The 25892-nt window shown below is 34.1% G+C and overlaps 4 protein-coding genes and 1 pseudogene across 5 annotated transcripts in view; 3 read left to right on the forward strand and 2 right to left on the reverse strand.

Moving 5' to 3' along the window:
• Window positions 1–212: 212 nt before the first annotated feature.
• Window positions 213–2659, reverse strand: LOC145326398 (heat shock protein 105 kDa-like). Its single transcript, XM_080169734.1, has one exon. It carries the CDS (start codon window positions 2535–2537, stop codon window positions 336–338), a length of 2202 nt encoding a protein of 733 aa, XP_080025860.1. The 5' UTR covers window positions 2538–2659; the 3' UTR covers window positions 213–335.
• A 491-nt stretch (window positions 2660–3150) lies between these two features.
• On the forward strand, window positions 3151–4681 carry LOC145326399 (dnaJ protein homolog 1 pseudogene; annotated as a pseudogene). Its single transcript, XR_013881902.1, has one exon. The product of XR_013881902.1 is annotated as a dnaJ protein homolog 1 pseudogene (transcript).
• A 3964-nt stretch (window positions 4682–8645) lies between these two features.
• Window positions 8646–12286, forward strand: LOC145326542 (uncharacterized). The gene is made up of 7 exons (XM_080169913.1): window positions 8646–9156; window positions 9382–9510; window positions 9711–9904; window positions 10185–10361; window positions 10739–10976; window positions 11432–11533; window positions 12219–12286. Exons 1-7 carry the CDS (start codon window positions 8760–8762, stop codon window positions 12284–12286), a joined length of 1305 nt encoding a protein of 434 aa, XP_080026039.1. The 5' UTR covers window positions 8646–8759.
• On the forward strand, window positions 11770–15815 carry LOC145326400 (uncharacterized). The gene is made up of 3 exons (XM_080169735.1): window positions 11770–14188; window positions 14475–14641; window positions 15022–15815. The coding sequence occupies exons 1-3, from the start codon at window positions 13646–13648 to the stop codon at window positions 15239–15241; spliced, it is 930 nt and encodes a 309-aa protein (XP_080025861.1). The 5' UTR covers window positions 11770–13645; the 3' UTR covers window positions 15242–15815.
• Window positions 15816–16858: 1043 nt separating this feature from the next.
• The window catches only part of Gcn2 (eukaryotic translation initiation factor 2 alpha kinase Gcn2), a 46670-nt gene continuing 37636 nt past the window's right edge, over window positions 16859–25892 (reverse strand). The window contains exons 52-54 of the mRNA XM_080169737.1: window positions 20197–20298; window positions 19624–19770; window positions 16859–18151 (exon numbers count right to left, since the gene is read on the reverse strand). Of these exons, the coding sequence (XP_080025863.1) occupies window positions 18037–18151; window positions 19624–19770; window positions 20197–20298 (364 nt within the window). The 3' untranslated portion in view covers window positions 16859–18036. The remainder of the gene's footprint in view (window positions 18152–19623; window positions 19771–20196; window positions 20299–25892) is intronic.

A 25892-nucleotide genomic window follows, 5' to 3' on the forward strand; every position in this document is an offset into this window, starting at 1 on the left:
TCAAACATTATATACTACATATGTCTTACATCTTAAGATTTTAATGCCTTGCCTATATCATATATGGTTTATTTTTTTAAATCTAAATAATAAAGCTTGTCTGCTGAGCTACTTATGAAAATCTTTAATGTTTTAATACAAATAATTTCGACAAAGTAAAGTATAGAGTAACTTTAATAACAAAATAATGATATAAAAAACACAATAATAAGTCAAATTTTGAACAATTTTATTATAATAAAGACAGTCAATTAACATAAAATATAATATAATCAAATGTTTATAAATCAGCATGAATTTTCTTCATTTTAATCATATGTAAAATATTTAATATTTTACCATCCAAACATGGAATCTCCAAAGAAAGGATGTGAGCTGAAAAACGGATCTGGTCTGTGTGCAAATCTTGTGGGTGATGGCCGCTTAGGGGCTTGTTGGGCCTGAGGGGGTTGGTGGAATGGCACGTAGTCACCATCTCCTTCGTAGACAACGGGAATTTTTCGAACATTTCTTGGGGGAGATCTTTGCTGCTGCTGTTGGTGATAATTTTGGCGCATTTGCTCCTCATACTCTTCCTGCTCTTGTTGTCTCTGTTGCTGTCTCTCCAGAAACAATCTTTTTTCTTCCTCCCTGGCCTTCATCTGTTGGAATTTCTCGACCCAAACAGAAAATACTTTCATTTTCTTGTGCAGGGTTTGGGCCATGTCGAGGTAGGAGCTCTTTGGGGCCCCCTCACCCTCCTCGTACAGCCAGTTTTCTGTCTCCTCAAAGAATTGAATTATGTTTGTGTAGACTTCTTCTTCACCAAGTTGTTCATTGTGTTCTTCAACCTCGTGTCTGCATTTGAACAGAAGTTCTTCCAGATTATTCTTCTCTTCCTGTCTCTGAATTTCAACTTGATCTGCATGAATCATGGACATTTCTTCATCTCTAAGCTCAACAATGTTTCTTGGCTCTGGCATGGATTTAGCAAAGACCAGTACTGTTCTGCAGGGAACCAATTCAGTGGTTTCATCATTCTCACTTTCCTCCATGTCTTCACCGCGATCTGGTGAAACAGATTTTCTTTTCTTTGTCAGTTGTTCTTCAGCTGTCATAACAACTTCTTTCAACTCCAGAGCACCAATAGTGTCAAATCCGAATTTCAGATTAAATACTCCACGTTTGGCTTCTGTCCCATCAACTTTGTACAGGCTGATAAATTTGTCCTCAATAGGGGAAGAATCTGTGTATTGCAGCGCAACATTGAGTGGCAGATCAGCTGTAATTTCAATGCTAACAGGTTCATTGATGCTGTCACCTTTATCACTGACTAGCACCTTCTCATGTTGGCCACCGTGAACAAACATGGCCTCAATGCCATAGTGAACAGCTGGTGTGATATGATACTTCTTGGTGATGAACTTAGAGCTCAGACTGGCAGCATATAGGGCACATCCACGGGCAATAGCTTCATCAGCATTCAAAGTTGTACTTGTTTGTAAACCAGTAACTTCTTCAATGACTTGTTTAATAGCTGGAATTCTAGTGCTACCGCCAACAATTTCAACACTGAAAAGATCTTCAGATTTAACCGTGGTAGAAGCCATCAGATCCTCAATAGTTTCTTTAATTGTTGCAATTTTAGTAGCAATCATCTTTTCAAACTCAGCTCTGTCAATAGTGAAATTGACATCAGTATCATCCATAAGTGAATCTATTTGAACAGGAATCTTGTTTGTGTTTGCTGACATCTGTTTCTTTGTCTTCTCAAGTATGTTTCTAAGACGGTTTAGTATTTTCACATTATCTTTGATGCTAACTTTGTACTTGTCCTCTATGATACTAACAGCGTGGTTAACCAATTCATCGTCAAAAGCTCGGCCACCAATGTTATTATGAGCACTGGCCAAAATTCTGGCACTTTGACTGTCAAACTCCACCACAATAGCTTGGGTGCCTTCATGGCCAACATCTACAATAACAACATTACGCTTCTCATCACCAGAAATATCCTTGCTCTTGCCATAGCTGAGAGCCAAAGCAGATGCATCAGAAATTACTTCATTAATATTCAGACCAGCAATTGCTGCCGAGTCCTTAACAGCTTGTCTTTGGGCTTGAGTGAAGTAAACCGGGACTGATACTACTAAAGTATCAATAAGCTCCTCATTGTCATCATTGGCTTTAACAATATCCCTCACTTTGGTGAACAAAGTGGCCAAAACTTGTTCTGGTGACAATTCGTGGCCTCTAACTTCAAACAAAAGCTTGCCTTTGGTGTCAACACTAGCTGTAGCACCAAATCTATCACCAAGAGTTTCAACATCTTTAAAATTAAGCCCAACACAACTCTTAAAATTGCTGATTGTCTGTCGGGGGTTCAAATTCTTTTGGTTTTCAGCTGCAACACCCACAAATCGTTGTCGATCACCATAGGCTACAATAGAAGGTGTCGGACGCAATGAATAATCATTATCAATAACTTCAACAGCACCAAGCTTAGCTACAGCAATGTGTGTTGAATAACTTCCAATATCAACTCCTACAACACTCATTTTGTTAAATATGATATGTGTATTTTATATTATATGTATTTCTTGTTGTTTATCGCTTGATTTCTAATGTATAACTGAAGCCCTATTCTTTGAGTCACGGCTTATATTATCAGAGCGCGCAAGTGTAGAATAATCTATATTTTGCTAGAAAGCTCTAGAATAAATTGCCCTTATTACGCCACAGATGGCGTTAGTGTTTGTTTATGTTCTTCGAGGCGATTCTAGAGACATCTATCTGTCAAATGGAAGGGTTTAATATTCTTCACAAAAAATTAGAAAACCATTTTTATCTTTTAAGAAGCGAATCCCTTCCGCAGTTAGTGTTTTACTGTGAAAACGATCTTTTTTAAAAATGCTACAAGGGCTTGGTAGATATAGTCTGGAAACTAAATGTTTTTTGGACTGATTTCAAAACACTACCTGCTAAAATAAACTTTTCTCTAAAACATCAACCACCATCAAATGTCAGTTTCCCATTCTTATTTACATAAATTTCATAAAATAATTTTTTACTATCTAATTTGTACAAAATAGTTTTCTATTTTGAATAACTCATATTTACCCCTGAAAAAAGTATTGAATTGGTGACGTGATTCCCTTCACGTTTCTCCTTTACTCGCAAAGTTAAGCTTGCGCAATTCACCCCCTCAAAATTTCCCTTATCTCCCCTCTCTTCCTCTCCATTCCCTTTCTCGAATTTTCTGCTTCTAGAAATTTCTTAAAAACACAATTGAGTATTTATTAAGTTAAACATTTAAAAATCATTTAGTTTCATAAATAATACTATTTGAATAACACGTAAATGCGATCAATAATCACTGATAAGAAAAAATAAAAGTGATAATAATCTAAAATGGGAAAAGACTATTACAAAGTTTTGGGTGTTTCCAAAAGTGCCACGGATGATGAATTAAAAAAGGCGTACAGAAAACTTGCCCTTAAATTCCATCCTGACAAAAATAAGGCTCCTGAAGCTGAAGAAAAATTTAAGGCGATTGGTGAAGCCTACGATGTTTTGTCAGACCCTAAGAAACGTCAAATTTATGATCAATATGGCGAGGAGGGTCTAAAGGCAGGTGCTGGAAGCGGCCCACCGCCAGGAGCCGGCGGAATGGGCGGATTTTCTGCTGGCGGCATGGGTGGTATGCCTGGAGGCACTTCATACACATACCACGGCGATCCACGGGCGACGTTTGCTCAATTTTTTGGCACGTCTGACCCGTTTGAGTCATTTTTCGGCGGTATGGGAGGTGGCGGAGGTAATAGAGGCGGCAATTTTGGCGGCGGCGAGCCAATGGATATTGGTGACATTTTGGGTGGCTTAGGTGGAGGCGGCGGACATCCAGGCATGAACATGATGGGTGGCGGGCACAGCGGCATGCCGCGCGGACGCAAGCAGGCGCGAACCCAAGATCCTGCTATTGAGAAAGAAGTTGGCGTTACCTTGGAGGAAGTGCTGACTGGAGTTGAGAAGAAAATGAAGATCTCCAGGAAAGTTTATTCTGAAGATAATACTGTTCGTTCTGAAGAGAAGGTGCTGAAAATCCAGGTAAAGCCTGGCTGGAAGAGCGGCACTAAAATCACATTCGCTAAGGAGGGTGACCAGGTGCCGGGCAAAATCCCCGCCGACATTACCTTTATCATCAGAGACAAGCCCCACAAGGTTTTTACCCGTGACGGTCATAATCTGAAGTACACCTACAAAATACCCCTGCGGGAAGCCTTATGCGGCACGGTCCTGCAGATCCCAACCCTGGAGGGCCGCAAAGTTGGGCTTGACTGTTCTGGTGAGATTATCCGGCCGCAGACTGTGAAACGGCTGCAGGGCTACGGACTGCCAATTTCCAAAGAGCCAACTAAACGCGGTGATATCATAGTTAATTTTGAAATTTTGTTCCCCCAAAGTCTTACTAAAAGCTCCAAAGATATTTTGTATGATGTGCTAAAGTAATTTGAGTTTAAATTAATATTCATCGAGTTTAAGAAATCTAAAATAAATATAAAACTTCGAATTCCTACCTATGGAAGGAAAATAAATTGTGATATTAAAATAAAATAATGAAGTTTGTGTATGTTATTTATATTATTATCAATTGTCTATTTTGTCATATTGACTGTGTCATAATAAAGATCTATGCATTTTATACTTGTTTTTGTTTTTCATTTTATTTAAAATGTTTGACATGTTCTTGTGTATAAGTATGAGATTCAATAATAGCTTTTTTCGCGTTCATTTATGATAATTAAATCTGAAAGACATTGATTTTTTTTTCAATGTTACAAGGTAAAAGTCTACTTGTATTCGAGAATAATTTCATTAAATACCCAGGCCATACTAAGTAGCTGAATCTTGAAAATGTTGGTCTATGGCAGGTGTCCCCTCGCGCGTTTGATATTCGGGTAACAAAATAAATGTAACAATTATTTCAGTTCAATGCATCGATAAGGCAATGGAAGATAAATTTATACACATTCCCAATGGTAACCAAAGTAACCTTTTGTATATATTTGATTTTTAAAAGCGAAGCTTTTCAATAATTTGGGTCCGTCCGTTCGTCACAGAGTTAGCTCTTTTCGTTAATTTAAACAGGTTAGAATTGTCCTATCGATTCCAAACTTTGCGTAATGATTCCTATAGTAGTTAGGTACAATTAAGAAAGCGTAGCAACTCTATAAACAATACCAGAATGTCCGTACGTCCATTTTAAACATGTCGATTTTTAACTTTTTTAACAAATTTTTGTATGTTAAATTTATCCGATTCTTCTGATTTTTAGAAAACTGATTCCTATTACAACAAAGTACAATGTTATAAGCGAAGCATCTTTATAAACAAGTCCCAAAAATGTTTGTATGTCCTTAAACAGTATAATCTATTTATGCAGTTTTGCAACAAATTTTCTTAAAATATTGTTTGTATAGCATTAATATTCTGCTAATTCAGTTCTGACAATCTACAAGTGTTAATGTTCGTATGTCCTTCTATTTCAGAGCTTCGCTTTTATGGATGTTGTCATCCTTGTTTCATTCATAAGTTGGGAAACATAGTACGAGCAAACCTTGTGGTTAAAATTTGCAGTCAAATGTCCCCTGGGCCCTGACACAGAAATCATTTAATTATGTACTTGTAATTTTAGTAGTTTTATGTAACCTAACCCAAGTTCAGACAAAAAATATGCGCCTATATGTCTTGTTAACTACGTTGTTATCCAATTTAAAAGTATTAACCAGGGATTAAGGATAGGTAGGTAAGCTATAAATGTGTTCTTTCACGGACGTTTAACAATAAGGATTTCAATAATCATAAAATGCAATGATTGACCTATATTAGTAGGTACTCGACATTCTTAAGATCATATTAATAGGATGATTTTATTGCAATTGTGGAGGGATGGGATATTTTACTGTAAATAATACAGGTTCAAAAGTTTTTACACACGGTCTCTCATTCATTGACTCAACACTTTTAGGTTGCTTCAAACTTTCAGTCCCCAAACTTGTCAACCAATAATTTTATTGAAGATGTAATTTTGCTTGTCATACATTATTAGAGATGTACTTAAATAAATCGCTTATTGTCTTATCCCTTTAGATCCTCATGATGATAATTATAATTGGAAGCAACGTATAGACTTTCTAACTATTAGAAAGCAACTCTAATATTTAAAATGAATCACGTCATAACTTTTTTTTTACATTTGCTGATTCCTTTCTTGTTACAATTGTAATGCACAAAGAGAAGGAAAACTACAAAAACTAAGATAATAATATCTCAAAAAAATATAGCTTAAAACAGATCAGATAATTCTAAGAATTCTGGTTTGTCCGTTAAAATCTCGCTTATCACTGAACTGACTTGAGGGTTCTATTTCAGGGAAATTTCACATATGATATGCACCCCTTCCCCCCGACAAAAAAAAATGTGCACGACACTGATGGGACTCGGGAGTAATACACTTATACTATAGTGTCTGTTGTCCTAGGAATCCCAATTTTAAAAAGGCATAAAATTCAACTTGTTTCTAATTAACCTTTTAATATATATTACAAAAATTCATATGCAAAGATCATGGCCAGTGCATTACGTGACATACGGACAGACACTCCAATAATGTAGAGTAGCTACGCTTTTAACAAGCAACAACAATTCTGACATAACTTAAGTTTTTTTTGCAGACAAGAATACGATTGTTTGCAAGGGCGCAGCTAAAGAATCAAATCAAATAATAATTTTACATTAAGAAATCAAGTCTCAAGTATTTCAACACTTAGATTTTTTACTTATTGACCAAAAAATTATTTTATATACTCCCTTCCGTCTCCTCCAACTAGTAGATAAAACCCAACTTAATCTTAAAAAGCTTCACGGTAAAGGAGAACCATATCAGCCCAATGGTTGCGCAAGATATTTCATTTGAGTACACACAGAAATCCTGTTACTTTTATTTAAGGATTATTTTAATTTTTAACCGAGACTACATGATGTCATAAAAACGGAAGTTTCTTATCAGTCCAATGATGCTTTCAAATGCAACGTCTTTCGGAGAAAAACTACTCTCAAACTTGCTTTGTCTTCTTAGACAAACATATTTAAGATCAAGTGTAGTTTTAGTACACATAGACAGAATATTTGAACAATAATTGATATGAGATTGGAAATTAGCATTATATACCAGTTTTAATATTGGTGTAGGAAATAGATTACTTATTGGCCATTTTTTGTTGAATTAAGAGGAATATTGATATTATTTTATTGATCGATTGCTGAAATACATCACGGAGCATTCTTGAAAATTGCGCGTCACACGTTTTTATAGCCTGCCGGCACACGAGTTGAAATCTCCTAAAACTTACTTTAAAACAAAACGTTTTTTATATTCTCATTCGTTTTCATTCCACCGATAGAGATAGTACTCTCTCTTACATCGCTTTTTAATACGTTTTCAACAGTAAGTTTTAGTTTTTTAGTGTATTATATATGTTTTTTCAACGTATTATTTCATTTACTATTTTCAGTTGGGGATTTTATTTGCATTTGGGGATTATTCAGGAGAATTTCAATAGTAAATGGAGATTGGTTCCTAAATACTTATCGAATTCTTCGAATTTTCCCAATATTTAAACTCTTTTAGCTTATTTTCGACGGATTCTTTAGTGATTTATGGAATATCGATCGATAAAAAATATTAATTGTAGCATAAGGAAACGAAATAAGACGTTTTTAATGGAATAACATGAAGTTACAAAATGGCCATTTTTTGTTGAATTAAGAGGAATATTGATATTATTTTATTGATCGATTGCTGAAATACATCACGGAGCATTCTTGAAAATTGCGCGTCACACGTTTTTATAGCCTGCCGGCACACGAGTTGAAATCTCCTAAAACTTACTTTAAAACAAAACGTTTTTTATATTCTCATTCGTTTTCATTCCACCGATAGAGATAGTACTCTCTCTTACATCGCTTTTTAATACGTTTTCACCCACCCTCCCTAACCCTTTATTTTATTATTAGAAATTTTCTACTTTTTTGCTTTTCTAATTCCTGTATTTTTTACATTGATATTGTTCTTTCTAATTTGACATACTTAACTATTCATGTCTCTACATTTTTTTCAGATCAACGTTTTTTAAATCCTCTGTGATCATGACACCATTCGAGTACTATAAACTCAGGAATGTTAAGTCATTCCATGCTCACAATATCGTTGCCTATAAGCAGATTTTAGGTTTAAACCTGCATTATTTTGTCGTTTATCAAAGTAAAACTGATAAACATTTAGTAGTCAGAGAGCTGATTAATCGTGCATCTTGTTTTAAAGATCAATTAGAACAAATTAATCATACTTTAGATGACAGTTTTTTATCCGCCAAATCTGTTTATGATAATTTTGGCCAGTCTTTCAAAGATTTTGAAGCAGAATGTCGCAACACCTTGTCACTTCTTGATTGATTTAACTTACTAAATTTTTTCTTTTTCTTTCTTATCCAAAAAATTCTTATTTTTCTTCATTTAATGTTCAGACACTATTTTTTTTTTTGAATTAATTTCAATTTTTTCCTCTTTAGATTTTCTTCTTAAAAAAATACTGATTGTTAAATTACAGCATGTCTTATTTTGTTAATATTTTTGCATGAATTTTTTCGTGAATGTTTTTAATTTTACATTTGTTTGTTAAATTTTTCTTTTAAATTTGAATTTCCTCTTCAGACCTAAAAATGCCTGTTCCTACAGGACATTCGCACAACTCCTCAGATGAGGATAATTCCCCTCCCCCCGCATCTTCCACAGTGGTTCCTACCACAAATTTGTCTAGATCCTATTCGGCTCCAGTCAATACCTCAGCTCCCTCGTCGGTTGTAGCTCCAGGTCCGTCATCGGTCGCACAAACGATTATTCCCCAGGATCCTAAAGATCCATTGGGGTTAAATAACCTTCCCCCAGCCGGCTCATATTTGCCGGGGATAGGTTTTGTGCCACAAATTAATCAGCCGCCGAAAATGACAGCGCGACTTCAAGAGTCTGCAGCTCCAGCGCGACCACCAGTGTCAGCAGCTCCCCACATTGAATCTGAGAAAGTTAAGATGCCTGTCAGACATGCTTCAGTGTCTTCAGGTAAAATTCATACTTAGTACTCATGATTTTGATTCAATGATTTAGAAATTGAAGTTCATATGAATTTTGTCTTCTTGGCAGTTTTTTTTACCCTTACAAAAATTTTTTTTTTCCTTTCTCAACTTTAAACTTTTTCCCCCCCCTTTTTTATTCTTTCCTTTCTTACAGCTATAAACCTTTTTTTCCGCTTTATTTTCTTTTAAATCTTTTCTATTTTTTTTTTAGACGATTTTTCCCCTAAACGCAAGAAGTCAAAAAAGAAGAAACGCTACTCTAGTAGTTCCTCTTCTTCCAGTTCTTTCTCTTCATCTTCGAGTTCTACGGAATCAGATGAACCTAAAAGGAAAAGAAAAGGTACTTTTTTAAATACTTAGACAAAAAATCCTTTCTTTCTCCCATTTATGAACTTTTTTTTAAAAATTTCTACGATATTTATTACAGAAATTTATTTTGGTTAAATTATTTGAAATATAAATTTCTTGTTTCTATGAACACCGACTGAATATTTGACGTTATTCTTCGGATTATCATGTCTTCATACATTCTTTCTTTAGGAAAGAAGAAGAAAAAGAAGAAGAGCAAGAAGCACTCTTCCGATTCTGACAGTAGCAGCCAACTAGTAGGCGGCCGAAAAGCTAGACGTCGCCTCCGGCGAGCAGCTGAAATACTGTCAGACCCACCTGCTTGGATAGGTATGACGTCAGCAGACATACATGCCGAACGGGAACGCCTCTTCGAACACCTAAACGTAAGAAAAACATTTTAACAAAAATTCTTTGATCAAACATATATTTTTTAATATATGTAGGGGTTATTTAGTCTATTTAAACAAAAAAGGGCAGTTATTTTGGGTCAAGGGCATTTTCTTTTTCTATATTCCTTAAAAATTTTTTTTCTCTTTTCAACATTTTGAATATTTTTGTTATTTCAACTATTAATTTTTTTTGTTCATTTCTTTATCCATGTTTATCTTTTTTCAAATTTGAATTTCTTTTCTTGGAAATCTCACAATAGTTTTTTCTATTAAGTCTTTGGATGAAAAGAATGACGTCTCTCTCACATTTTTAAAATGCGTCTTAAGAGACACCTGCCGTTCGAAGAATTATGTCGAGGATGCTGCGAAGCGTCTTGTGGCGTTGAAGGCCCCCAAGAACTTGTTATATGACCTACAGCAGTCGTTGCAAGCCTGCTATCAAGCAATAAAGGCAAGAAATTCATAAATTTTTTTTCTTCTTTTTCGTTTTATAATAACTAAATCTATGCCATTTTTTAGTTTTCTTATTTTCCGTGCAAATTCGATCAATAGAAACCGTTTCTTGTCTATGAAATCTATTTTAGTTTTTTCAAATTTGTTTTTTAAAGAAGACGTGCAAATATTTGATTAACACCAGTTTTATTAGCTCCCGCACCACAGAAAAGATTTTTATAATATTATTCTGTGACATTTACATTATTTTTCATTTCATTTCAGTTTCATTATTTGTCATGTAAAGGAAAGATAATTCCTACGATACTTTTCTTTTCATAGAGCTAGACATTAACATATTTTATTCAAAATTATCAAGATTTTCATTTTATCTAGATAGCTGAAAGCTCCATCGGGTACATCGAACTGGCTTTTTCGAAAAACATCGGCCACGCCAACCGGGTGGCTCTAGCAGGTAACAGACGCTACCTTACCACCCAGCAGCAGCGTATCTCGGATTCCCTGCCTGACTTTCGAGGGGACTATAGCAGAGGAGCACGTGGCGGCTTCTCTAACGGCCGGTTTAACTCAAATGGAGGCTCAAACCCTAGGGGCAGAGGATCCCGAGGACGAGGTCGAGGATCTCTTCGCTGTCACGGATGTAACGGCGAAGGACATAAAGTCGACAACTGTCCTTCCGCCAACCCTAAATAATAATTCTACCCCGCTTTACGCTATTCAAGATTTAAACCTACCGATACCTACCTCAGATATTCCAAATTTTCATATCGCTTCTCTAAAAAATTTTTGTTTCACAGAAGATTATGAACATTATAAACGTTTATATGATGTCCAATCGGACTTTTTATCTAGTTATTCTCCAGCTTATTCTATTCATTCACTTACAGCAATTAATTTCTATAAAAATATTCTTAATGCACCATCTTTTGTTTTGCAAACCCTTACTTTTGGATATCAACCAGGTAGATTATTGAGAATAATTCTTTCCACATTTTATTTATTATATGATTTTTGTTCCACAAAATTTTTTCTTTTTACAATTATTCTCCATAATCTATCTTTTTTAAGTTTTTACATCTCCAGTGTTACCGTATTTCGAGAAGAACAACAATAGCGCTGTCCGCAATCCAGAATTTGTTCGTCAAGAAATTCAATCTTTGCTAGACAAAGGTATTATTGCTCAAATCGATCATCAGCCTTATTGTTGTTCACCTCTTACGGTAGCTAGTAGAACTTGTAGTTTAACTAACACAACTAAACTCAGGAAATTTTTCGACACATAAATATTATTCCAAATTCTTCCTTCAATTCTTTTTTTGATTCCCCTCTTTTTTCTCCCTTTTTTATATAATATTCTTTTCTTTTTCAATTCTTTTCACTACCTCTCACATATTTTTTGTTTGAATTCATTTTTTCAAAAAATTTTTTCATATTTACCCCCCCTTTTAAATTTTTTCGAAATATTTCCTGCTTTTAGATTGTGCATCGACTTATCCCGCCACATTAATCTACTTCTCCAGCCGGAGAACGTCTCTTTAAATGACATTAAGACAGTGCTGCCTCGCATTTCTCAGGATGTATTTTTTACGTCCTGGGATTTGCGGGGCATGTACCATCAAGTACATCTACATCCTGCCGTTACTGAACTTTTTGGTTTTTGTTATAAAAATGCTGATAATTCCTACTCTTTTTACAAATATTTAAGGCTTCCCTTCGGGGTTGCCTCAGCCGTATTTCTAGTTGATGCCTTGATACGCCCAGTTAAACATTTTTGTCACCGTCACAATATAGACGTGAGTGTCTATATTGATGACGGCCTGACTGTCGAATTAAATTATTTTAAATGTCTTCTTAGTACTCACTTTGTCCTATCAGTTTTACTATGTGCAGGTTGGCATTTTCAACTTTCTAAATGTCAACTAGAACCTGTTCGTCGTATACAATATTTAGGTTTTATTCTTGATAGTAGTAAAATGATAATTTCCCTGCCCATCGTTAAAATTCAGAAAGTTTTATTTCTTCTTGACAAAATTTTAGCTGCTTTTGATTCTAATGATCCTGTAGATGTTACTATGTTAGCCTCCTTTTTAGGCAAACTATGTCATGCATATTTTAGTCATGGAGATTTTATTCGTGTTGTGGCTAGAAACTCTAATCATGCTCTTGGTGTTTACACCTCACAGTATGGTTGGAAAGGAGCTTTGTTTGTCAATGCAGATATGTTTCAAGAGTTGTCCCTCTGTAAAGAACATTTTGTTTCTTTAAACGGACAACCCATTCGTACTGAATCCAAAACAATAGAAGTTTTTTCCCCCCATCAAACATCTTTTTTAATTGACAACATTGACCCTAATGATTTAAACAAACATTGTAATATTTTTGTGTCAGACGCCTCTGACCACTCAGCCTTTTCATTCAAAGCTGGAGACTGTAAGATTATTTCTGATTATTTATTTACTCCACAAGAGGCTGAATTATCTTCAGGCCATAGAGAACTTTTAAGTATTGTTAAAGCTTTTGAACATTATAGCAATTATTTCGCCACCCTTAAAGGACAGTTGGTTATTTGGATAACAGATAGCATGTGCCTTTACTCTTTTTTGCGTATTGGAAGCCGTAATTTAGTTATTCAAAAATTATTAATTCAATTAAAAATCCTAGAGTTCCAATACGCAATCCGTATTATACCTAAATGGATGCCCCGAGACAGCTCACTCATCACTTTAGCAGATTTAGGTTCTAAGCTTTTTAAATCCTCTAATGAATTTGGGATTAGTTCTAACGATTTTCAATTTCTTCAAAGTTATTTTTCTATCAAATTTTCACTTGACTGTTTCGCAACATCTAAAAATTGTAAAGTAGAGAAATTCATTTCCCCTTTCCCTCAACTAAATTGTTTCGATATTGATTTTTTCACAGTTTCCCTGACCAGTTCAGAATGCTACTACATCCACCCCCCAATTTCTCTCCTTTCTCGTGTTTTTAATAAATTAAAATTATATGAGGATATAACAGCAGTGGTAGTTTTGCCCTTATGGCCGACATACCCTTTCTGGAATTGTATTGTTAAAGGATCTTATTTTAATTCTTTTGTAAAAAATTTTCTGCTCTGGGATCCTTACTACATTGCTTCTACACCAAATAATTTTTTCAACGGTCATAAGACGTTTAAAACTCTCGCCTTATTGATTCATACCGGTAAAGACTATGCAATTCCTTTACCACAATTTTAATCAATATGTTTTTTAATGAATTGTACAAAATTTTTTCAGCATCCTTACAATGAGAACGTCTTTCAAACATTCAACTGTAAATTATCATAAGTTTAATGCTCAGTTACAAACTTTTAAAGACAATAGACCTCTAGAAAAGAGAGGCCCTCTTTATTTTCCGTCAGTTTTAGAGAAATACAACCTTACAGAAAAAAGGAAACGCCATATAAAATTGACAGCGTCTTCAAGAACTAAGTCCACGCAACTACTCCACAACCGTACTTTACGCCGTTTTGAAATTTTTTGCGAAAACAGAAATAAAACTCTGTTAAATTTTTCAAAAAAGGATTTAGCCGCCTACATAGAATACTTAGAGGACTCCGCAGCTAAAAAATCCGCCGTAGTCGGTTTGGCAGGCGCGATAGATTTTCTCGCCAGTGCTTTAGATATGAAATCCCCCTGGACTCCCCAAATTGAAAGAATGTATCAGGGTATCACGAGAAGAGCCTCTGCAGAACAGCCTTTGACCAAGAAAGCGCCTAAACTGCCCATAAAATACCTGACTTTGGCCATCGATAAGCACGTGACACCTTTTCTAAAGAATCCAGATCAGGTAATCTTGTTTCATATGAATCATAAATCCTTTTTTCGAATAAATTTTGATTAATACTTATTACTTAGCTATGTTTAAGTTTTTCGGACCAAACTACATTTAATATACGGAGTTTATTACATTTTCTTTCTTTTGTCTAGCATTCATATTGATCTCTAATAGAAATCTTATTTTTTAAAAAATTCAAATTTAGTTTTTCGGACCTACTATTTTAAGATATGGAGTTTTCTACACTTTTGTAATTTCCATTAATATTGTTTTCTAATAGAAACCTTGTTTTCTTAAGATTCCAATTGTGACCCTCCGAGCAATCGTGGCTCAGCACCTTCAGTACAGCTTGTGCGCGCGCATATCTGACCTGTTGAGATTGAGAGCTTGTGATCTAGCGGTTACCACACTAGGAGACACGCCAGCAATGAGCATAACCTTCAGATCTTCTAAGACTGACCCTAGGTACTTATTTTAACAAGAAAATCTTTCTTAAATTCTTCTTTTCTCCAAAATTTTTTCCAGAAGTTTTCAAATATCATACGACATTCTTTTCTACCTATTTTTACTTTCTATTAAATTGGAAATTACAGTATAATTGCAAAATAATTTCTAATTATCTTAAAACAAAGTTTTTCAAAGTTTTTTAATGTCTTAGTTTGAAATGTTTATAATTACAAACGATTTCTTAACTATTACCTATTTTCCTCTACCGTAAAATTGTTAAAGAAAATTCCAGAAAAATCTTTTTTCAAAATTCCAAATTTTTTATACATTCTTCAACTCTGTATTTCATTTAGAATATCATTGTTTTTTACACAAAAACATAAATATTATTTTTCTAGATTCGAGGGCTCCACCAGTTACGTGATCTTCAATGGATCAGAGTATTGTCTTTATTCACTGCTGGTCCTGTATTACAATAGGCTCCGGTTATATTCATCAGATACTTCCTGTTTGGATACGAGTTATTTGCTGCCCCGTACAGGGAATGGTACCACTTCGAAATCTTCTAGGCGAGTTTTTAAGCATAATACATTCATACATTTCTTATTCCTTTTTTAAGTTTTCACAAATTTTATTGGTAATTATATTTTTTAGAATCCTAGTCGCAGATGGACGTTACGCCATTTCAGCTTCCACCTTAATGAAGGATGTAAACTTAATTTATAGTAACTTAGGACTTAAGCATAAAATTACATCTAAATCTGCTAAAAGCTTAGGAGTGTCATCTGCCTTTCGATTAGGTATGAGCGATGATCATATCCGAGTCTTAGGCAGATGGCGCTCCATAGCTACAGCTCAACATTATCGAGCTATTGATGATACAACGCTCATTGAAATTTTTTCCAAGATTATGCTAAAATCCTCGAGTACAGCAGTCCCCAGGTCTTTAGCAGCCCTTACAGACCAAGCCTCCAATTCCATCGCTTCACGGACGACTCCCTCTTGGTCATCAGCCCATTCAGCGCCTCTGAACCGCGCTCTTATCTTCCAGATTTTGTTAGCTTCGGGCTATCTAGACCCCCAAGGATGCCCTCTCAACAACGAAGGTTACCCCCTCCCTCAAGACGTTCCGGAGGTTAGAGCCAACGGCGAGGACCTCCTAGCCATCGAGTCTTCTCAGACCTTCATAGTAACTCTGCCGAACTAAGTTATTATATACTTTGTATTATTTTTATTTATGCTTTTCATTTTAAAAATGCTTAAATAAAACAGAAATTTTTTAAATTGCATATTAGTTCTTTTCTCAGTATTTTTTCAGATTACTTACAATGTTTCTTTTTTAAGAGAAAAGAATTTTTTAATAACTACCTACCATAAAATTTTTTCGATTTCGAACTGGTTTTATTTATCCGATTATTCTCGCGAATTTCTTCGTTTTCATTTCGATTGGTTCCTAAATACTTATCGAATTCTTCGAATTTTCCCAATATTTAAACTCTTTTAGCTTATTTTCGACGGATTCTTTAGTGATTTATGGAATATCGATCGATAAAAAATATTAATTGTAGCATAAGGAAACGAAATAAGACGTTTTTAATGGAATAACATGAAGTTACAAAATTGTCTAAGTGAATATAAATTTCTGGATAATTTTGAGTGTAGGGATTTAACATGTTCTACTAGAGTGAGATCTTTAGTAGAACATGTTAAATCCCTACACTAGCGGATACACCCCTATCCTCTAGGGATACTGTATTCAAAAGGGCAGAGAATGGCCTTGATAAATATGTCAGCACTATCCCATTACTTACATCTGAAAAAAATATAGCCTTAACCACAACAGGACCTGTTTCAAGCCTCCCTAAAAGAAAACCCAATCGGTTCTTTAGTTATTGAATTATTAATATTCAAACAAAAAAAACCCTAGTACTTTATGTAATGGAAAAGTGGACAAGCGATAAACTTAACTGCTATTAAAGATAGACGACTTTATTTTTTAATGATTCATCTTAATAGGCACTTACGCTATATCTCGTTTTGTCCGTTATAGGTATGTTTGTTGATCACGAATAACGAACTGCAACAATTTTCAGGAGAGCTTAATAATTGATCCTGTTCATACTTTTTTTCTGTGGGTTTTCAACCCGCTTATGAATAAAAAGCTTAGGTCAGAGTAAGTACAATGTAAACGAACAAACAAGCATGTTAAAGAGAAGCTTCATTGAGATGGAAAAAAAATATTTGATGTATGCATTATTTAATTGACAAAAAAATATTGATAAGTTGATTTGATCACATTAAAAAAAAAAGAGTTACACAAGAATCAACAATGATTGATTGATATGTAAAAATATAATTGTTACATAAATAAATTTCTTCTTCAAAATTTTTTCAAGTCAAAAATATTAAAGTATTCGGATCATGGAAAGAAAACGATGTAGCGGGTTTCGTCGCATTTTTACAATAGCTTTTCTTCTATTATCAACCTCTGCAGGGCAACCATTAACAGTTACCTAAAATAACCTATCAAAAGCTATTGTAAAAAAATACGACGAAACCCGATACTTCGTTTTCTTTCCATGATCAAAGAAGTCTTTTGGAAACGGGTCGAGGTTTTTTTCAATAACTGTATGGCAGTTTAAAATGAACATTTTTAATAATATTTGTACAGGAAGCGCGCGGCAAGAGAAAACACCCGACAAATCAATTGCACGTCTACGTAACCTGCGTGCATTTTGCATTAGGTATTTGCAATCAATTAAATAATGTGATAAAAAACGAAGTATCGGGTTTCTTCGTATTTTCACAGTAGCTTTTTATTATTTGGTTATTTTATGTTAGGTAATTGTTAATGATTGCCCCGCAGGGTCAGGAAATTGGCCCGGCGCAGGGGCTAGAAATCTACTATGAAAAATACGACGTAACCCGCTACTTTTTTTTACCATGATCCTAATATTGTTTTTAATCTAAACCTAACATTCAAATTGAGACCATGTAGTTAGCTACAAGGCTATTAACAACCTTAAAAGACCTTCCTTTATATTTCTGACTTAATCAATAGGTATATTAATGTAAAACTCTATCAAAACAGGTATAAAACTGATAAAAAAGAGAATCATTTAGCATCACAATATTTTAGAGAATCAATAGAAAAATTAATTACCTATTAAATTTTTTAAAAAAGAAGCAAAAAAAATCTAGTATGTTCTTAGAAAAATTCAAATATTTTTAACATAACTTTTATGTGGCAATTTTATAAGGTAAGACATTTACTGTGTCGTTTCTATTGCAAAGCGTCACATTTTGATTATAAATGTGTAGTAAGAACAAAGACGTCCAAGGGGGGGGGGGTAAAGTAGGGATTACCCCCCCCCCCCAAAAAAAAAAAAGCTTGGACGCCCTGAGTTATAAAATTAATGAATAATTTTAAAGCTGTTATCATCCAGAGAGACGAGAACTATCGAGCTGGAAGTTTTCTTCTTAAATCTTGCATCAAATATCTCGTTGTAAATATCGTGCAGATAATTCCTGAAAAAAGATAAAACCATGAAATGAAATTTTTATATGATACAAAGAAGAACGAAGCCTGTGTGGCCGGATGAGGCTTAAGATCTCGGGATCAGCTGAACCTAAAGGCTCTTTATATATGTAGAATTTATTTCTTAGGAGGTGGGACATCCAATTCCTAAAAATTGCCCCCACCTCCCGAATTTTTCTTTTAAAATTATGAATAAGAGGGAACTGCCCATATCCCTTTTGGGGTTAGTTAAAAAATTTTCTAAAGTGTTTAAGGATTTGAGCATCGTAGAACATCTAATAATTTTTAGAATATTAATCAGGTAATATTATGGTATTGGCTAGAATATTTAAGAAATGTCTAGAATATTAAAAATAGTTTCTAGAATATTAAAGCATTCTCTGGAATAGTAAAGATTTGTCTAGAATATTAAAAAAAGTGTCTAGAATATTAAAGGATTGTCTAAAATATTTAAGAAATGTCTACAATATTTAAGAATTGTCTTGAATATTAAAGAATTGTCTAAAATATTGAAGAGTTGCCTAGAATATTTGGGAGTTTTCTAGAATATAAAAGTATTAAGGTGTTTTTGTCTGTTGCGAAGGATCTCGCTAACCACTGAACCGATACGGTTCTCCTTTACAGTGTAGCTTCTCATAGGTCCTGGGAAGGTTTAAGCTACTTTAGGGGAGGATACCTCCACCCCCACCCCCCCAAAAATATTTTTTTTTCTTTTTCTTATTTGAAACTAAAAAAATGGAAGGTCAAATCACCAAAAGTACACCTAGAGGCCTCTAGGGGCGTAGCCGCTAGTACTAAATACTTGACTAGAATATTAAAGAATTGTCTAGAATATTAAAGAATTTTCTAGAAGAACTAAATATTTTCTACAATATTAAAGAGATGTCTAGAATATTAAAGAATTGTCAAGAATATTGAAGAGTTGACTAGAATATTTAGGAGTTTTCTAGAATATTTAAGAATTGTCCAGAATATTAAAGAATATTGAAGACTTGACTAAAATATTTGAGAGTTTTCTAGAACATTTATGAATTTTCTAGAATCTAGAGTACCTAGTTATCAAAATCTTTTCTAGAATATCAAAGAACATCCTAGATTGTATTAGAAAGTTTTAGGGAGTTTAGGTGTTTCTGAGAAAGTGAGAAAAATCTAGAATTTTTAAAAATGCCTTTCTAAGTATTCCTAACTGGCAAAGTACTTGCACTCAGGGATCTAAAGGGATAAGACAATGGCCAATAAATTGATGTAAATCCCAAATGATGAGAGATAAAATTACCCCTTCTGTAGATTAAAATTAGGGGTTGAAAAATTCTAACACTCAACTAATTGAACCAGCCAATTAAAATTTACTTAAGTTCTCAAAGTTGTATAGCCAACGAATAAGAAAACGTCATTACAAAACTTTGTGGACTGTGAAACAATCAAACAATTGTCCCCTCTCTCTCTCTCTGACATGCAATACCTGTATCTTGGATAGATTTTATTGATTTCCGCCTGGCTGCACACAAACTTTTCCTCATCATCACATTCCAGGTTGCAGGCAAGGGTTCTGACCACTGCTGGTGGCAGACCTACGGCCAGCACAAGCACTTCGCAGTTGGCATCAAATCTAGACAGATAACCTATTATATAAAGTAGAAATATTTAGTTTGTTTAAAGTTAAAGATTGAGTTCTCTAAGCTTTATTATCCCAGATAGTTGGATCCTTTTTACTGCCGCCTTTTCACTCTTTCAAAAAAAAAGCATCTAGAACCTAGATGCTATGGGCGCATCAGCTAGTATTTGCATAAAGAATTCAAAAACTAGGTATTTTATTTGAAAAATAATTTTACTATTGTTTTAAAAATTGATGTGGGAGAGAAGGGCATATAAACCTGTTCAATAATAGGCCTATTTCTTATTCAGAATGATCTCTAGTAGACAAGTATAAAATACACACATAATTTATGCCCTTTGTCCTATTTATCCACGATAATTTATAAACTCCCAAACAACCTGTGGACAATTATTTATAAACCACGAACTAAAATATTACCTAGATAGAGCAGTGGCTAATTTTTCACTTTTTCTTATTTCCAGTTTCTTTTTAGAATGGCTGTACTTCTCCTTGTCCAAGTGGTTAAAATTGTACACGACCCTAAAAGTTAGGTTAGGTTAAAAGAAATATTTTTACTATAAATTGTTAAAAAGGTAGGGACAACTCTAATTATGTTTTTTTTTCAATTTAACCTATGATAAAATTACACTTATTAATGAAAAAGAATATTTGCTTTTTAAAGAATATAAAGTAGCCTGAAAAAAGCTCACAGTTTGCCGCATTTTCCCCCATCATTTTCCTGCCGTAAAATATCAGGTAGGGGATGGCACTTGAAGAAAAACTACTTGGCTTTCTTTGCATTGGCATTTGGAGGAGTCAAAATAAAACGCATTTTGCCGTTTTCCGACACAATAGGAACATGGGCAAAAAAGTAACTCACCATCCCCCCCACCCCATTTCAAAGAAAAAGGATACCTATCACTTATACCTATTCGAAAGGAATCGAGACAAAAGGAATATTTCTTTATTGCCAAGTTTTGTTCTCGAAAAATATTGGGGTAATAGTGTGTGTGTGTGGGGGGGTGGGGGGGGGGTGGTGATAATAATAAAGGTTATTCATTTTAGTTTATCCCTTTCTCTTATCTACAACCCCCCCACCCCTCCTCCCATAAAGGCAACAGAAGAAGAATATCACCCGTGACTGAAGTTATACTAGAGGGTCATATGTCTGTCGGTCAAAGGTGACAAAACTCACGTAGTAATGTTGTTATAATAGGCACGTTCGTTGATCACTAGAACAATCTAGAATATCTTACTCTCTATCAAAATTCTACTTTATCACCTATTATTATTGTTATACCTAGAGATATAGGGATGAGACAATGAATCTAAACTTTATTCTTTAGATTCATATAAATCATTTCTTACTATATCTCAATTGCAAATTAGCAGAAACTATATCTTGGCCTATGGAATAAGCCATTAAAATATTCTTTATTCTTGTTTTAGTATGTTTTTAAACAGCGTTGCGGAGCCGTTTGATTTTGGTGCGGCTCCAGCTCCGACTCCGGATTTGGCGCCTAAAATCAAGAAAAACTCAACATATTTTTTTGACTTTTGAAGGTTTTAAAAGTTCAATTTTTGATAAAAATGGACTTGAAAAACTTAAAAGAGGCGTTTGCACACGGCACATTAGAGTTACCAAATTATAATTAACTAGCGACTGCGTCCCTAGTATCTATAGACATGAAAGGGCAGAAAAATAGCTTAAAACCAAACAACGACTTTTTTTTTGTAAAATTGAAACAGCCTAAAACCATACTGGGACCTATAAGAAGCTTCACTTTAAAGGAGAACCATATCGGCTAAACGGTTAGCGAGATCCTTCGCTACAAACAAAAAAAGGGATTATGTTACTTGTAGCTGCAGCGCTGCACCTACAAGTAACTTGTTTAACTTTGCTAAACCTACAAGTAACATGTTAAAGGGAGATAAAAAAAAAGGCAGACAATGTTAGTTATATTTTTATTGAAAATAAATAAGCTTTTTAGTCATTTCTAAAGAACTTCAAAACCCCAAACAACTTCCTTCATCTTGAACCAAATTAAACCAGAACCTTCTTACAAAGTTATTTGGATGAATACATGTGGAGGGATCGCTATAATGATAATGCATTTTACAATTTGTGCAACCAGATTGCTATTCAATATCATGTGTAATTATTTAATAATATTTGTGCATATATTCAAAACCATTACTAATAAATGTTTAGCTAACGAATTGTTCTTAATTGTTTCTATTTATAATCATATTAGTATCTCTATAGGGAATGGAGGGGGGATATTACTGCACCTACAAGTAAAATGTATGAGTTTGCTAAACCTACAAGTAGCATGTATAAGTTTGCTAAACCTACAAGTAACATGTGATAAGCGCTGCACCTACAAGTAACATGATCCCAAAAAAGCTTACTACTTTATAAAATAGGGTAAAAAATCTAACCCGGAGCCGGAGCCGTTTTTTAACGAAAATTACGGCTCCTGCAAAATATGACGGTTCCCGGCTCCACAACGCTGTTTTTAACATAACATTATATAGCTAAATTTTCCTTTTTTTACAGGCAACCAAACAAAAAACACATTTTATGATTAGCAAAACACATGGTAATTTATGATAAAAACTTTACTTTAATTGTACTACTAGCGGCTTCGCCCCTAGCCTCTAGGGGTTTTCCCCAAGAGGTTTGATAATACAATTTTTTCATATTAAAATTTAAAAGTGAAATTTAAAAAAAAAATTTGGGGGAAGGATTTTTTTTTTGGGGGGGGGGGGGTAGTAGACCCCACTGTTTTAATTTTAGTTTTAATAAAAAAAATTTTTTTTTGAGGGGGTATTATTCATTTTTTGGGGGGTTGGGGGTGTCCCACCCCCCAAGAAAATAGTTATAAACCTTCCCGGGACCTATGAGAAGCTACCCTGTAAAGGAGAACCCGATCGGTTCAGCGGTTAGCGAGATCCTTCGCTACAAACAAACAGACAAACAAACACAAACACACATCGTTCTACTTTGTATTATAGATATGAATATCTTTTTTAGTAAAATGTACAATTGAATAAAAATATCAAGTACAAACCCTTATAATTGTACATACAATTCTATAAATAATATGTTCAAATATTATATACAGAACAAATAAAAAAAAACTGTATAAATTTATTAGGTACAAAACTGTACAAAATATCTAAATTGTACAAAATCCAGAGAGGGATGGGGACATTAGGCTGTTTATCACACTAGTCCCCAAAGTCTTTTAATAACGTTTTATCATTCGTCGACTAAGCAACCTTGGGAACTTTCATTGAATTTTGATTGGTTGGTTCATGTACATGTACATTAATTTGTCTTCCATTGCACATTGGGGCAAATCAACCAAAAAGGGGATTTAATTATTTAGTACCCTTAAAATTCATCTCACAAAAATTTCATTTTATACTTTTTTGTAGGTAATTTAACAACAAACAAATTTGCTTTTATGTTTTTTTTCTGTCATTTGAAAGAAACATGGAGATAAAGGTCATTTTATGAAGGTAGATAGAAAATTACCAGATTAACCCCTCCCGAAAATAGCTCCCCCTTACCCTATCCATCTATCTATCCATCAATATATCCATCTATCTATCCATATATCTATCCATCTACCTATCCATCTATCTATCCATCTACCTATCCATCTATCTATCCATCCATCCATCCATCTATCTATCCATCTATCTATCCATCTATCTATCCATCTATCTATCCATCTATCTATCCATCTATCTATCCATCTATCTATCCATCTATCTATCCATCTATCTATCCATCTATCTATCCATCTATCTATCCATCTATCTATCCATCTATCTATCCATCTATCTATCCATCTATCTATCCATCTATCTATCCATCTATCCATCTATCTATCCATCTATCTATCCATCTATTTATCCATCTATCTATCCATCTATCTATCCATCTATCTATCCATCTATCTATCCATCTATCTATCCATCTATCTATCCATCTATCTATCCATCTATCTATCCATCTATCCATCTATCTATCCATCTATCTATCCATCTATCTATCCATCTATCTTTCCATCTATCTATCCATCTATCTATCCATCTATCTATCCATCTATCTATTCATCTGTCTATCCATCTATATATCGATCCATCTATCTATCCATCAACTATTCATCTCTTTATCCATCAACTATCAATTTATCCATCCATCAATCTATCCCTCTATCTATCCATCTGTCTATCCATTTACTTATCCATCTATCTATCCATATATCTATTCATCTACCTATCCATCTATCTATCCATCTATCTATCCATCTATCTATCCATCCATCTATCTATCCATCTATCTATCCATCAACTATCTTGTATTTCGTGTTTAAATCGTCTAATTAGGGGTTTTGGTTATCAGAGCAATATGAGAATTTTTTAGTAGCGCAGCTACCCTATCAATAGCTTTTTGGGCACTTAAAAGTGTAACTATGTCAATTGTAGTCCGATTTTAGTGTTCAAAGTGTCAAATTTGGGGTCATGTAATTCATTTCAGTAGGAGGGGGGAGGGGATGGTGTAAAGGGGTAGGATGGGGATCCTTATTTTAGCAAGCTACAAGTTTCACTTTATTTTTATGTTTAATAAATCCATTATAAATGTGGGCATGATTAACATAAATTTTTATCAACTAATATCTATATTTATAATGATATTATGATTCTTGTTTACTGTTCATATGAATACTAGCGGCTTCGCTCCTAGCCTCTAGGGGATTTGCCCCAAAAGGTAATTAAACAAGGATGACAACATCCATGAAAGAAGCGAAGCTCTGAAATGGAAGGACAAACAAACATTAACACTTGTGAAGTGTCAGAACTGAATATTAATGCATGTCTATACAAAATTGTAATTAAAACTGATTAAATACATGTTACTGTTTAAGGACATACTGACGTTTTTAGGACTTGATTATAGAGATGCTTCGCTTATAACATTACACCTTATTGAAATAGGAATCAGAATTCAAAAAATCAGATAAATAGGATATTTGTAACATTCAAAACCATTATTTGTTGTCAAAAAAGTAAAAATCAGCTTGTTATAAATGGATGTACGGATGTTGCTGTGCTTTCTAAGTCGTACCTAACTGTTGTAGAAATCAGCATGAAAAGTTTGAGATCGATAGGACAGTTCTAGCCTGTTTAAGTTAAGTAAAAGAGCTATCTGTACCAGACAGTACGGACGGACCGACCCTAATTATAGAAATATGAAAAAATTGAGGAGGATTTTTATTTTTGAAAAAGAGCTTTAAACAACCAGGACCAGTAGATATATTACCTGAAGAGTAGAATTCAATCTGTTTAGTGGTTAGCGAGATCTTAAGAGATGGGCGGACAGACAAACAGACATCAAGATACTTTGTATTATATATTAACACCTAGGGATCTAAGGAACAAAACAATAACCGATTAATATGTACATCCCCAATATTGATACATATTTAATAAATTATATTACAAAATTATTTGTCTGTAGATGACAATTAGTGGTTGAAAAGTTTTGACACTTATCTTAATGAACCAACCAATAAAAAATCAATTAAATTTCCTAAAGTTCTTATGCTAACGAATATAAAAACGTTATTATAAAACTTTGAAGGTTGGGGACTAGTGTAATTAACAGTCCCCTCCCTTTCTAAATAAAACTGCTGACATTAAACATGAATACCATGTAACTACATAATTTAAAAACAAAGCATTACCAAAATAGACAGACAGATAGACTACTTGCTAATTCCAATTTAGAATGATTATAAGAACCTCACGTTATTTGCATATTTACTTTACCTTTCCGCAGTGAGGTAGGGGACATTGGGCTGTTTATAACACTAGTCCCAAAAGTTTTACAGTTGTGTGTTCAAACGTTTTAACTACTAACTTTAATCTACACAAGGGGTAATTTTGTGTATTATCATTGGGGATGTACAACAATTTATTGACCTTTGTCTTATCCCTTTAGATCCCTGATATATGTAATAATCTATAGAAACGATTATTTAGTTACATTAAAACATCAAACATAAAGAAGTTTAGATTTACGTTTAGCCCCCCCCCCCCCTCTCCTTCCCATCATT

This window comes from Acartia tonsa, chromosome 8, assembly GCF_053477335.1.
Source record: "Acartia tonsa isolate MP-2025a chromosome 8, ASM5347733v1, whole genome shotgun sequence".
Taxonomy (NCBI): Eukaryota; Metazoa; Arthropoda; class Copepoda; order Calanoida; family Acartiidae; genus Acartia; species Acartia tonsa.